Source organism: Cricetulus griseus, chromosome 8 (assembly GCF_003668045.3).
Source record: "Cricetulus griseus strain 17A/GY chromosome 8, alternate assembly CriGri-PICRH-1.0, whole genome shotgun sequence".
Classification (NCBI taxonomy): Eukaryota; Metazoa; Chordata; class Mammalia; order Rodentia; family Cricetidae; genus Cricetulus; species Cricetulus griseus.
Window position 1 is genome coordinate 63,105,432 of NC_048601.1, and position 15,819 is coordinate 63,121,250.

The 15,819-nt window shown below is 39.0% G+C and overlaps 1 protein-coding gene across 2 annotated transcripts in view; it reads right to left on the minus strand.

Annotated features, from left to right (window-relative positions):
- The window catches only part of Rmnd5a (required for meiotic nuclear division 5 homolog A), a 54,004-nt gene that overhangs the window by 33,377 nt on the left and 4,808 nt on the right, over positions 1-15,819 (minus strand). For both annotated transcript variants that reach the window (XM_027429531.2, XM_027429532.2), the window contains exon 2: positions 8,181-8,323. In XM_027429531.2, the coding sequence (XP_027285332.1) occupies positions 8,181-8,323 (143 nt within the window). The remainder of the gene's footprint in view (positions 1-8,180; positions 8,324-15,819) is intronic.

Here is a 15,819-nt window from a genome sequence, read left to right on the forward strand (position 1 = left end):
CCGCCTCCCGAGTGCTGGGATTAAAGGCATGCGCCACCAACGTCCAACTTCCTTTCACATTCTTAAAACAATGAGAACCACCTATCGTATTTGTAGCACTTGGGAAGCAAAGACAAAGGATCCAGAGTTCAGAGTCAACATGAGTTTCTACAGCAAGACCTGTCTCAAACTTAAAAAAAAACAATATGCCTGGCATGGTGGTGCACACCTTTAATCTCAGCACTCAGGAAGCTGAGGCCAGTAGATCTCTGAGCCTGGTCTACAAAGTAAGAACCAGGACTACACAGAAAAGCCTGTCTTGAAAAACAATCAATAAAGCAAAGAGAAACCTGACATGATGTTCTTACTCGGGGAGAAAGGATTCAAAAAAGGACCAAAAAGGAAAAAAATGCATGTTCAAGGGTGTGTCCATTTATGCAGTATGTAATAAAGCTTGGAAAAAGAAATCCACAACATTAAATCTGGAGACTGAAGGGTGGAGGAACACAAAAACATCATGAAGCCATATGACCTAAACAGCCTATCTATGCTATCTCTTTGGACATCTGATGAATACAACAAAACCAATTTAAAGACTAGTTTTCACTAGTTGCTCACCAGATACATTCATAAATCATAGTTATTAGCAGTTCATGAAAAAAAAAAAAAAAACCCAACCAGTATTGCTTTAATTCCAAGTGTCAGCTCTCAGGGTTATTTTTAAGCTTCCCATCTACTTCGAAGAAAACTTAGCATATTGACCCCAACAGTTGCTGCACTGTATGTAGGTCACTGCTTGCACCTACAAGGAATTGTTTTTGTATTGTTTTGTTGTTTTTTTCCTCAACATCTAGCTAATCTGGGTTAGAAAGAGAGAGCAAACTCCAAAGGACTCTCAACAGAAGAAGCAGACCTGAACTGGGAGAAGATGGCTACTTCACCCTCAATTCAAAGATTACGTTAAGGATACAGAAGGAACCAAACCCTCCAACTGATAAGACAGACCTGGCCATCCTAATGGTCACAAGTGCAAAGATGCTCCACCTCAAAAGATAAGAAAGGTAAAGTGAGTGAGACCAGGTAATGATTTCACACCCATCCGGTTAACCTTTAAAGATTTTAAAATCTGGCACTGCAATGTGGTGAGAAATGAGGGAATAGGGCTGTCAAGCATGCTGGGCAGGACTGTAAACTGCATAAACACCTGAGGGAAGAACCCAGCAACGCCCTGTTGCTGATGATAAGGTGCAGGACCTATGAGGAAATAAACCTGTACTTAGGCATACTCTCGACAGCAGTGTTTCACAAGCTATGGCTGGGAAGTGAACTCGGTAGGGCAGCATCATCAGTGGCATAGTTGGAATTCTAGATGCCAACACCATCTTTCTTGGCATCCTATTCCTTTTGTATTAATATTCACACTCATACCTCTGCTTTGATTTTCAAAGTTAAGAGAAAGATAGTCACACTAGTAAGCTTTTACTTTATGAGCAAAGGGCATACTAAGCCACACCACACAAAGCTCTTAAAAGATAAACATGCTCCAAACCTCCTGTCTGTCACAGCCCTATCTAAGGGATCTTATGTTCTAATCTACTGCCCCACTGACTCCTTATTAGGACAGAACAGAGAAATGACAATGGTTTTATCCTTCCAAAGATGGCAAACATCTTTTACAATTCTACAAGAAGAGATGCCTGTGCATACAGCAGGTGCTCCCCAGACAGTAAAGATCACTTCTCCCAAGGAATTCTAGTAGAGAAGTTTTAATCTTAGCCTTTCCATTTCTCTCTGGCTCTAACATAAACCTCAGTTTTCACACTCAGGCTCCGGATGGCACTTGCTGGGTTATAGACTAAGTTAAACAGTTGTTCAAGATGATGTAAATGATGTGCATGAAATGTTCCACCAGTATTCATTCATCCAACAATAAATATCCAGCATGCAATAGGTGAATCTGACACAGTCCTTGCAACCAATTCTGATGCCACATTTAAAATAGCTTTCATTAGAAAACACAAAACTTTTAAGGTTTTATTATTGTTGTGTGTCTATGTGACGTGTTTTGTGGAAATAGACTTGTGAGTGCCATGGCACATATATGGAAGAGTCAGTTCTCTCTTTCTACCCTGAGTTCTAGAGATCAAATTCAGGCCACCAGGCTTGTGCACTTTGTACTTTTATCTGTTGAGCCATTAGAAAATACAAACAACCATACAAAAAACAAAAAATTGCTTAATTTAAAAATCACTTAAACTGCAAATTTGTCTAATCTCAGAAGGACCTTGAGGAGGTCAAGGCCAGCTTAGGTTATGTAGCTAAGACTGTTTATCTTAAAATACTAACACACACACACACACACACACACACACACACACACACACACACACACACACACACCACTTAAATCCAATTACATCCTAGATTCATTTGTACAATTTCCTGTAGGTTTTTTTTTTTTGGAGGGGGGGCTTCTTGGCCTAATTTGCCACAAAGACTAGACCAAGCCCAGTATTTGATCTTCTATCTTCCTGATCAGGTAAAGTGGGAATCCTCTAGTCTAGAGTGACTCTCTGACCCTGATCCTGTGAGACCTGTCTACCAAGCTTTAAGCTTTCTTCTGTGACCTGCACTATAACTCAATAATCAGTTCTCATCTGAACAATGTAGCTTCATTCAATTTGGAACAGGATTTTAATAAGAAAAAAAAAAAAAAAAAAAAAAAGCTCGCCTCATAGCTAGAGCAGATGATGTAATGACAGATGGCAGAGAAAGCAAACCTCCACACAGCTTCCCTCTGGGCACAGGCAGTGTGGTTCCATACCAGTGCTGATGCTCAGGAAGCAAGGAACCACACATCATCTAGCAGTTACTTAGGACGCTTGGGATGCTTAGTTCATATAAAGAGACAGTCTCTTTACCCAAGCAAGGTAGATTTAAGAGAATCGGTGGGTAGGGGAGATAACGGCCCCAGAGATGCTCTCTGTTCTCTCTCAGCACCTGTGCTTTGTCTCCTACCTTCCAGGACCACTAACACCTCCCAGACCCAAGTGGACAGAAATGAGACAATAGCAACTCCTACTGAAACCATGCAATTTCAAAAGTAAGAGCTTCCAAAGATCAAGATACTTTATTATACCTTAACAAATATCTCGATGAAGTTCAGCACACTGCATTTTTACTTTCATTACTCTTAGTTATTTGGGGTGGGGAACAATGTGGTATGCTTTATTTTACTCTTGGGGAATGCCTTCCTTGCATGTACCACATCATGTACCACAACTTGAAGCTCACTCTATATTCAGCTCTACTCACTCATCTCAATCACTGCTTTAAGTTAAGTACAAGATCTTATTGTTGCATTACCTCTTTCCATTCTTGAAACCAGTTAACTTGGCATAAAAGGCCGTTCCAACCGGAACCATTTAAAAAATATTAGCTATTTCACTTTTTATACTGTCAGCATTCAGACATCAGCATTTTGCTTCCCCAATGTCAGCTGCTCCATCTAGTGGCAGAAAACCAGTTTGGGCAATGCAGTTAAAACTTTTTAACCATCACTTTACCCCAACATTACCAGCCCTGACATGCCTCACTGGTTTTCAAGAAAAGTTTAAGAACAAATTCTCAGTTGAAAACATTTTCAAACCTTGGTCTGCCCTTCAGGCTGTATACTCAGGGTATCTTGTTCAACATCGTTTCACCTCAGTTTGCTCATAAGTCAATGAGATCAACATACTAGCATCATGGGACACATAAACGCAAGTAAAGCACTCAGCTCAGTATCAGAAATAAGTCACCACTGGGTAAGTAAAGCTACCATCTGCCCACCCCTGACTACCACTAATCTCATCATATACGAAGTCAAGCTAATCCTCCCCTGCTTTCACCACCTTCGTTTCCTCTTGGTCACCTATTGGATAGAATTCAGGAGGGCATCCATAATCGCTAAATCTTTCCCAACTGGATCTTTCCTTAGTCTCAAGAAGAGAACCTACCCTAACAAAGTCAGTCCTTCAGTCTTTAATATGTGTTGCACTTTTGTTATCTATCCTACAGAAAAATCTCACTTCATGGCTTTCTTCTTCCAAATCCTACACATTCTTCCAAGTCATATTTAAGATACTAACTCTGCAAATCTTAGATTAGCTAAAGGTACAATCTTTCCTTTACAATTTCAATGCACACTTGCCTCAGAACTTTTTCTATTATTTTATATACTAAGAAAATCCAGCACACCTTTAATTCTAGCACCCAGAAGGCAGAGGCAGGTGGATCTCTGTTGAGTTTAAGGCCAACCTGGTTTAAAAAGTAAGTTCCAGGACAGTCAGAGCTGTTACTCAGAGAAACCTTGTCTTGAAAAACAAACAAACAAGAAAACAGAAAACTTAGCACTTTTTACAATACTAGTTAAGATTCCTAGCATATAAATAACATGTACTTAGCTAACTATAACATACATTTTATAAACTTAAAATCTCATTGTTATTCATTTTAGTCCCCCCCCCACCATAGCCCTAGAAAGAATTTCTACGTAGGAGGAGACAGAAAATTAAAAACAGTCCCCTCATACACACAAAAAATCACAGAATTCAAGGGCTAAAATACTTTAATAGCCAACACATTAAAGTAAAAACTTCAATGTTTTTATTTTTATTATTCACAATAATAAGCTAGAAAATTCCTTAGATAATACAAAGTTGTTTTCTGCTAACATTTTCAGAAAATAAAAAATTTAATACTAAAACAAAACAAAAAAACCCACTTAAAACATTGAAGAAAAAAATTACCACTTAGCACTTTAATGATACACAAAAAGTTTCTCACTCATCCCTATCCACTTGTCAAACAAATGTCCTAAGCGTATAGGAATATACACTTTAAGTAACACAGGCTGGTGTGTCTGTGACTTTAAGCTACCACCCCCCTGAAGAGTCTTCTGAGAAAGGAAGTGATGATTAACCTGAGGGATGCATTGCAAACTGGAGTGTCCTAGGTCTCATGTGTACAAATACACACACACCTAATAGATGATAACTGCCTGGTTGGTCCTTTAACCATTCCTTTTCCTTTAAGACAGGTCAGGATTTGTTTTTCTCTATGTTGTTCCAAAACCCTGTTTTGAATCTGTAGAAACTGAACACTCATTCCTGTTCATAGACTGTTCTTTGTTAATATGATTTTTAAAACAACTCTAGCCTGCTCCTAAGGAGCCAACTGTTTGTCACCTTTCCAAGGGTGCCCATAAAATGGCATTCACAGGCAGCTAGACAGCATTCCAATCTATTACTCAGATCAGCTTGCCTGGATCCCACAATCCTTGAACCACAATGGTTTCAGCTTTATCCTATTTACTCACTACCAAAACATGAATGCTCCCCACCTTTACATCAAGCTTCTCAGTGCTTGTATCCATTTGTCAAGTTCAAGTTAAGTGGGTAAGATTTAACAAGTCAGAGGAGTTTTATTTGTAATAACAGCTTACATGGATTCTTCATGCATACACAAAACCTCTTCACATCTAGGAACATCAGCTGGGAACAGCTTCCTCTCCAGTCAATGCAGAGAGTATATGCTGAGAGATGCCTGAAAACCACAACCCAGCAAGTACTTCAGAGTATTCACTAACTGCTGTAGCTGTATTGGATGAGAAGACTCTATGGACATAGAATCTAAACTGTCTTCCTAAAAACAAAAACACATTTCTAGAAGGAACTATTCTGTTTCTTTCAGAATTGTAGTTATTTGAAGTCCTTAGAACTTCCAAATACATGAAAAATATTCTCAAAAGTATAAACTAAACAAAACACCCAATAAGAAACATGTTTCAAATATCCTCTCCTCAGAACATAATTAACTATAAATGTGGATCCTAGACACCAATTCTCAAAGAGATACTATTTTTAGCACCAAGCACATCTTGCTACTTTGTTCAAAGACTAGCCAAAATATTTGACAACCCATAGCGGTCTTTAAAAATTTGCTGCATATGGAAGAAGCCATGCACACCAAGTCACCTGCAGGGAGGAAGAGCAAAAGAGAATTCTGATGATAATTAAAGCAGGACAACAGGAAGAAGGCCAGAAATACAGTATCCTACCATAGCAGCATACACACAAACCTAAGGTGACTGCTGAGACCATACGCACCTACTCCAAGCATTAACTCTCACTGTCATGACATCGGGTCTGTTGAACAGGTAATGACTCCCTAACATTAACTACAGGGAGCAGCAGGCCTGGTGGCCCAACAGACATCCTCAGGACCCTCCCAAGGTTCTCTCTATGCCGTCAGAACCACCAGGATACTTTGACCAAAGAGATGAAAACTTCTTAAGCAAACACAAGGCCCCTCATTCATAGATTATTAAAATTGTCTCAAGTATTCACCACTCCACATACATCAAAACAACCACTTCAGGTACCGACTAATAGCTTCCAGTGCCACAGTGCCACAATGGTGTGATGTCAAGCCTACTTCCACAGCCATGTTCACCTGCATCAAGTTACCAAACAGACTTCAAATCTCAAAGGTATTTCAGAGAATACTCACTACATTCCCAGCCTTTGCCACCATTAATCCAAGCCCATCACTCTCTGACAGGCTGCTAAAACTTCCCTAAGTCACACAGTCCTTAGAGTACCTGCCACTTGCAGTCCTACTGTACCACACCAACCAGAGAATGTACCTCTTTAGAAGCTGTCCAGATTTCGGTACCACTAGGCCTTGCCTTTCCATACTTCTACTCTATAGGGTAATTTATGAGTTTCTTGGACACACTCACTCTCCAGGCTATTCTATTGTCTATGTTATGCTGCCATCGTTGTACAACATTGTACATATAGGTTAAGTAACTCAGAAATGTTCAGGAGGTATGTTTGCTACAAGAGCTGTTCACCATTCTGCCTCCTCTTTCAAAAGTTCACAACATATAAACAGAAATGGCCATGGCCAGTCACACTCTCCCTAATAGGTGGAGAGGACAGATGAAACCTTGGGCAGCTCCTCTTAAACTGCATTAGGACTGTGCACCCCATGGGAAAAATGGCTCCAGTGCTAAAACTGGAAACTGCTTATAAATCAACCACTAAGTCAAGGATGGCTTAATCAAGAAAAGTCACAAGAACAAAGAAAACAATAAAATCACCCAACAAAAGTTGAGTGGCTTGCCTGGCTCTCTGACAACCAAGTCACTCACTTGCACAAAAGACAACACTAAAGAAATGCAACTGGTCTGCCTACAGGAAGAGGAGACTTAAGGGGAAGTGGGAGAGACAGATACAGGGTGTTATTCTAATCATCCCACAACAGGACAGGGTCATCACCAGGGACTCGCTTAGGAAGCAGCAAAGCTTATTCCTATAAACAAACTCCCACATAGTGGTTTAAAATTTCTCTGCACTTTTATTCATCAGGACTCTAGTCATATAAGCAAATGGATAAACAGTAAAGCTATAAAAAGGAAGTTTTATTGGTTTATTTTTATTTCTGTTTCTCAAATAATAGCAACAGGGAACTTTAAAGAGGATAACACAGTAAACAAGAACCTTAAAAGTTATCAGAAGCAAAGAAGGAAGGGATAGCCTAAAGCAATTTGAGAAAAGTGTGTCAAAATACTGGCAAAGGAGCCTGGCATTGGTGGTGCACGCCTTTAATCCCAGCACTCGGGAGGCAGAGGCAGGTGGATCTCTGTGAGTTCGAGGCCAGCCTGGTCTCCAGAGCAAGTGCCAGGATAGGCTTCAAAGCTACACAGAGAAACACACACACACACACATACACACACAAAATACTGGCAAATGAAGAGTGTTAGAAACACAAACAGTTCTTCTGGGTGGTGAGGGAGGGGCTCAGTAGGTAAGAGAGCTTGCTGCCTGTCTTGATGACCTGAGTTCAATCCCAGAGACCTACATGGTAGAAAAAGAAAACCAACTCCCAAGTTGTCTTCTGACATGCACACACATGACACATGTACACACAGACAGTAACTAAAATGAAATTAAGATGATATGACAGACTTTGATAGTCCCCCGAGGGCCTCACTATCCCTGGGGAGGAGGTGGGGGTGGGTTGGGGGGTCTTGGTGGAGAACATGGAGGATGGGAGGGCAAGGAAATGGGGGGAAGGAATATGTAAATATGAGTGCCTCTAAAATTAAAAAAAAAAAAAAAAAGGTAACAAAATCGATTCCTTCAATTCCATACCTTATCAATGGCTTTTCCAACTCGAGAAACACTGCTATGGATGTCTTTGTGATCAGAGGCCAACTTTTGAACAGTGTCCTTTATTCTTTTGCAGCACTGTGTCAAAACAAGCGAAAGTGTCCCTGATAATTCAGCATCTTGACCTATTAAAAAAAAGGAAGAAATATTGGTGACTCACTAAAGCAAACTCCACAAAGAAAGCTGGGAGAAAACAAAGAGAAATCAGTGTTTTTTGAAGCAGATGGTCACATTTCCCAGATGTTATTTTTCAATCGAACACTAAGAAGTAACTGAATTTGTTCACTCTTAGAAATAAAAAAATTAAAATTTCACTATGAAACAAACGTCCACCACACTCTCATCACCACAGACTGTGAACTATACTATCATGCAGTATCACTATTCATGTTTAAGTGAATGAGCAGACTTAGATACAGGATCAAAATCATAACAAATACTTACTACGCATCCACTACGGGCAGGTAAAATAGCAATCAAAAACCCTTCCCCTACAATTTACCTTCTGGAGCAAGACAAAAACACCACAATGAGGCAAATCAGACAATATGACAAAGATTGCTGCATGCAAAAGAGTCACATCATATACAGAAATTAATTCAAACAGAATAAAGCTCCAAAACTAAAAGTTGAAACTGTCAGAATTTTGTAAGAAAAAAAAAATGTGTTTTGGATCTTGGATTAGCCAATGGTTTCTTAAACATGACATCAAGAAGCATAAGCAACCAAAGGAAAATAAGTTCGATTTCATTAAAATTAAGTTTCTGAGCCAGTGTGCCTATAGTCATAGCACTTGGAAAGTAGAATTAAGAAGATCAATACTTCAAAGCTGGCCTTGGCCACAAGAAATTCTGTTTCAGGAAGTTGAAAAAAACAGAATGGGAGAAAATATTTGCAAATCACACTTTTAATATGTCAAGAATAAAACAAAGCTAAATTTGCAAGGAGACTCACTCACACACACACATACAATGTATTAAGACAGGATATAACTCAGTGGTGGGACATTTGTCTAGCTTGTGTAAGGTTATCCGTTCAATCCTCAATACAGCAAAGTAATAATAAAACAAAAATACACAGTTCCAAATCAACAAAACATGACAATTCAATTAAAAAGCGGGGCGGGGGACGGCGATAGGGAGATGACTTAGTGAGTAAAGTGCCTACTGCACACACATGAGGACCCCATCACATGTAACCACCACAGTGCTGGGGAGGCAGAGCCTGGATGGTTCCTGGTGGTGGCTGGCCTGACAGTAACTGAATCAGCTCCAGTGGAGTCAGAGACCTGAAGACAGTAACGTACTACATATAGATGCTTCAACAACAATGGGTCACCTATACGATGATGTGTAAGAGGCTATGCCATCTAGATGTATGTAAGTACATGACAATGTTCATACAACAATAAAACTCCTTAACAGCACATTTCTCAGAGAACGTTCCTACAGTTAAGCAATACCTGTCTATCTGGAAGCCCCAGAAAGTTATTATAGAATAAGCTGAAGGAAAGCCCTGACCAGAGAGGATCCACTAATGCATTTTTAAATGGATTCAGTGGAAAGCAGCCAAAAGTAAGCACAGCCTTGAAAATCACTAAAATGACCTGACTGACTGAGACAAGTGTTGTTTTCTATCTTTCCATGAAAACATGACCAACTTCTAGAACCTTCCTGTGCAAAAAAATTAATTAGAAATTAATTAATTGGAAATAGTAAAACAATTATCTTTACCATAACTCAAGTAGAGCCCAGGTTGACCACTTGTCACCCAGAATAAAGTCCTATGTCCACTGTATCTTAATGTGATAAATTCCTTGGACCCCATATGCATGCACAACTGAGGAAGCACTGCCAGCACTGACTGTGACAAGTACATTGTAAGGTCACATCTAACATGACGATTAAATAAATGAGCATGAGCATTACTTAGCATGTTAAAACCAAGAAACCATCACATACAATGGTTAAAAATCATTTCTGTAACTATAGGATGCAGCTCAGTGGTGGCACTTGCCATGCAGGATCCCCCAGTACAGCAAAAAAGCCCTAAAATTACTTCAATGTAACAGAACAGCACCTTTAAAAAATAACTATATTTGTATTATTATTTTTGCTATCATTGTCATTGTTGTCACAGTAGTTTTTAGAAAAAAATCACTCTGCAGCCCAGGCTGGTCTCATACTCAGGGACCCTCCTACTTCAATCTCCCAACTGAGCTACCACACCTGACTAGCACCTTTATTTCAAAAACAGATTTTTAAGTAGGTACTTAAATATACACTTATAGTATACAGAAATTTAAGGCAGTATCTCCTCTAAACCAGACATTCACCAAACTAAATTAGATATCATCAACTTGACATCTGTTTTTTTGTGACACCTAGCTAAGACTCCAGGTCTAACTGTGGGCTTCCACGCCTACCCATTTCAGGAGTTATGTCCACTAGTTCACAGAAACAGTATGTTAGAAAAACATCTATTTCCATAGCATCCCTTCCCAATCTGGGTTTTACAATTTTTAGCTTTGTGATATACCTCTTTAAGATATGTACTCCACTATGGTGATATTAGGATGTACTTTTCTGAAAAAAAAAAAAAAGTGTGTGTGTGTGTGTGTGTGTGTGTGTGTGTGTGCGTGCGCGCGCGCGCGCGCGCGCACCTGTGTTGAGGTCAGAGGATAACTTTAGAGAATCAGTTCTTTCCCACCTTTATGTGGGTTGCAGGGGTCAAAGTCATCAGGCTTGGCAGGCAGGGCAAGCTTCTCACCAGACCAGGATGCACTTTGATTTAACAAAAATTGAGATGGATGTCAAAAAAAGTACATCCTACTATCAGAACATAGTAAATATCTTAATGAAGTATATCACAAAGCTAAAAATTGTAAAACTTCTAGTTACAAGCTGGTTTTGATAAACTACCAATGCATTTTTAGCATTTCCTACCATTTATTTGGTCTGTATTTCTCCTTACTCATCACAAAGCTAAGAAATACATGTGCCCAACTACGGTAATATTCACTGTTTGACTTATCTAAATTCTATCAAGTCAAAGATAGTAAAATTGAAAACTAAATTCCTACCCAGTGCTCCAACTTTCAAATTTGTCTGGTACTTACTTTCATAGGGGGTGGAGGTAATGCTAAACAAACAATTGCACAAGCACATGCTGTTAACAAAATAGTGTTAAACCATGGCTGGAAGCCAGGCAGTGGCGGCACACGCCTTTAAACCCAGCACCTCTGAGGCAGAGACAGGCGGATCTTTGTAAATTCCAGTAGGCCACCCTGGTCTACAAAGCTACATAGAGAAACTCTGCCTGGGGTGGGGGGGGGATCCCAGCTGTCAGTGGGCAGCATCTGCATGCACAAGATTGAAAGGTCTGCCCCATCAGCTGACAAAGTTCTAATTAAGTTTATAAAAGGAAGCTTAAAGGTGCCAATATACCACGAAGCACGGGCTGCCCAGTAGTCACATAAAATGAGACCCTTTATAGTGAAGAACATTATAAAACCAGTGAGGCAAAAAACACAAAAAGGTGCTAATCCGCAAGATAATTATGATTCAGTTTTCAAAAAGTCTACAATCTACTGCCTAAGACAAAAATATTTTGGCATAAATGAACTGCTAGATTCCCTAGAAATCACAGACCCTAGTTATATATTTTTATGATATGCTTGAGGCAAAAAATAATTTATAAGTATTACACATACTGCATGTGAACTCTTCTGAGTTATTTGCACTTTCTCAAAATGGACAGAGTTCTTAATAGAATAGAAAACAATAGGATACAAGTTATGATGCAGAGAAACAGAACTCCTTTTAGGAAATATAATCCTAACTATACCTAAATGAAAATTCAGACCCTGTGAATTTGTATTCCAGAATTCAATAAAAATCATTTCCTAAAAATTAAAACAAAACACTCAAACAAACAACTCCACAGGGGCTGGGATGTAAGAGTACTTGCCTACCATACATAGAGTCTTAGGTTCAATCCCAAGCATGGAGATGGCATTCACTTGTAATGCTAGCACTACAATGGAGGTGGGGTAATGAAACACGGTGTTCCCTAAATTCAAGGTCAACTTGCTAGGCTATCTAGCAAGATCCAGCCAAACCTAGAATATGAATGAGACTGTCTCAAAAACAAAGTTTTAAAGCATAAATTCAAACAAGTCAAAAGAATACTAGGTATCCTTAAGAAGACAGAGGGAAATTTTTATGGTATTTTCTCTTAAGAGTCTTTTTTTTTTTCTTTTGAAACCTTTTAGTTTTGTTTATTTATTTATTTATTCTTTTTTTTTTTTTTTGAGACAGGGTCTTACAACATAGCTCTGGCTGTCACAGAACTTACTATGTAGACAAGGGTGGCCTCGAACTTACCCAAGTGCTGGGATTAAAAGTTGTGCCCCACAATACCCAGCTTAATATCTGAAAATAAAGTGAAATCAAAACAAACCTACAAAAATGTCAAAAGCAAGAGGAAAAATAATGACATTTCAATTCAATTAACATTGAGTGCCAAAGCTTTGGCCAGCAGTGTTCAAGGTGCATTCCCTCATGCTACTAGTTTCTAAAATAGGTTAAGAACTTTAGGATGTGAAAAGACAGAAGACAGACATTAGAACTTAGAGCTAACTCTTAAAAAGTCACCTGTCAAAGTGAACATGGCTCTCCTTGCAAAGTATTAAGACAGAAACTTGAAAAACTAAGCCTGATGATGTTAAAATTAACAATGGGATATCTATTTCACATGTTAGTAACCTAATGATGGTCCAGGAGAGCTGGGGCCTTGAAAGCAACCGCTTCCAGCTGGTTCAATAATAGGAAGGAAACAAACTTCTTCTTTTTTTTTTTTTTTTTTCTACAGGCAGTACACTGAAAACAAACTCTGAGGGGTATTCTCAAGATCAGCTAATCTGTAAAGAACTCATTCTGGAATCAAGCCCTGACCTTTTAGAACAGGGCAGTGGATTCACAGAGGGGTGTTCTCATCCAAGGATGTATTAAGGACTACTACATCGGGTCACAATTCTAGAGCATCAAAAGCAAGCAGGAAAATTGAAATAACAAAGTTTGTATCTCAAAGCTCAACAACATGGTAGACTCAACAGTGTTCTTGGATTTGAGAACTGGCCAATGACTGTTGTGGAAGGGGGTGGAAGATTTCAAAGCACATAAGACAAGAATTACACAGAAAAGGAAGAGATGTGTAGGCACGTGTTTTTAAACGTCTGCTACATGATCCTGATTTTTAAAGACCCTATATTAAAAACATAGATACTTAATCTCTAAGTATCTTGAAAATGAACGGTTGAACCCAATGTAACATTTAAATCTAGATTTCATATTTTAAAATTCAGACTCAGGTTTCTCCACCCATTCTTCTAAACTTTGTTGTTGTTTTTTTTTTTTGTTTTTTTTTCCCCTTGGTTCCATAATTATCTACCTCATTCCTGCTTAAAACCTTGGATTAACCTTTGATTTTTTCCAACCTTTACCCCACTCTGCCAGACGCCATCATTGTACAAGTCCTGGTCACTCTCAAAGTGACCATAGGAAGTGACCAAAGGTTTCCTTAGGAAGCCTCTTTACATTTCTACGACGACTACCCAAAAAGGCCCATGTCACCAGATCAAACTAAACTTGAGCACTACAGGCAACAGGCCTCAATCACATCCCAGTCCTGTCCCATCCTTAATGAAAATGTCACTTCAAAACTCAATGTCAGTGTCTCCCCTGTTTCTCTGTCTCTGGTGTCTATGACTTTACAGAATGCTTCCAATTTATTTTTAATGCTTTTATCCCACATTCCTTCACCACCTCCCTTTTCTGCACCTTTGTGTTCTTGCTTCCTTCTTCTCCTGGTTCTCCATCCCATCTTCCTGCTTCCCAAATCTCCATGTGTTACTAAAAACCTACCCAGGTAGGAAGAGCCCAGTCTTAAAGCTGACTCCTTTCTCTACCACTCACCAGCATGGTTTATATGGATGTTCTTGCATCACTGTTTGTTAAAATTCATACCAGTCTCATCTCCCTAATTAGACACAAAGTTCATAGAAACTTGTCCTTTAAGTTTTTCTGGAATGACCTGAATTAAAGACACTTAAAAGATAAAATACTCTTAGAAATGGCTTTCTTTATGTTAAGCATCAAAGCCATTTCAAACAAGTCCCAAAACTTGCATGAATTAAGATCTATTCAGTATTTAGAATTATATGAACACATAGTTAGGATACAAGGCTACAGCTAGGTAGTAAAGGTTGGCTTAGTCACCAACACTTCTCAGAGAGCACTATTGTTCAGAGTTCAGAGTTCTTCCATTTTCATCAATATATGTTATGGACAAATGTGCATTTCCAGAGTTGTTGTTCTGAAGAATGGAGACACATGTGGCTATGTATCTTCTGACATAGGATGAGCAGAGCTCAGGACCAAACTCCGGCTCCAGTTACTGATTAAGGACAAAGGACACAAAAGCAGAAATGTTGGCCATATTTCTGTCTTTTGAACTCCATCAGCCATCTTCACCTCAATGTGGGGAAAACTCTGAAAATGCAAGTAATCGTCGAAAGTATAAATGGTGGAAGACAAGGCTTCCTGGTGAATCTTTTGTGTCTCAGGAGACAGTCTTACTTAACCTGGGCACATTTAGTCATGTCAAAAGATTCCACTTTCATTAAAACTATGATGCCATCTGAAACCTAAAGAATACTGGGTAACACACAAATCTAAATGAATAATGTTTCAAATAACAAAGAATTATCTCCTACATGAGTCTGGACAGGAATGGCTAGCAAAAGTTAAATGCTTCTAAGACCAACTGGAAACACACTGACCTTTTATTTTCCTGTTTAAAATAGCCTGAGTAGCTTGGCAACCCATCTATTCTGCTTTTACCGTGTTTAACAATGGTACAGTCATCCACCCAAACTTTTATTTATGACCCATTCACACATTACTTTCTACTCTAGATGAAGTTTAGACAACACTGTATTCAACTCAAAGCTCAAAAATCATTCTTCTCTCAAGAGTATCTTGCTTATATTTAACACAATTTCAACAAATGGAGGCTGGTTATGCGACCTAATCTGAGCTAACTAAAAAGTAAGGCTGAATGAGTCTATCAGGCCCTAATGATACCTGGATGGTCTAAATGTGAGCTTAAAATGTCACATTCATATTTTTTCATATTCACCTGCCTAATTATCATTGCATCTGACCACTCCCAAACTTAATAAAACAAGAAAAAGCTTTGACACTAGTAGCCAAATGTTCAGCTATTTTCTGACTCAACAGTAAGATCACAGAATCATAGTTTAAGTTTTACCGATTACACACAAAAAATGTGTTTCAAGATGCTACTTTATGGGACAGCAAAAGAACTCAGATAAAGGCTTGCTGCCAAGCCTGATGACCTGAGTTTGATTCCTGAGACCTACATGATGCAAATAGAGAACCAAATCCTGCAAGTTGTCCTCTGACTGCCACCTGTGTTCTGTGACACTCTGCCATACAAGTGCATGCATACACACACACACACACACACACACACACACACACACACACACCCCAAATAAAAAAAGTTGCTTAAGATACTTTTGTGTGTTCATCCCTCA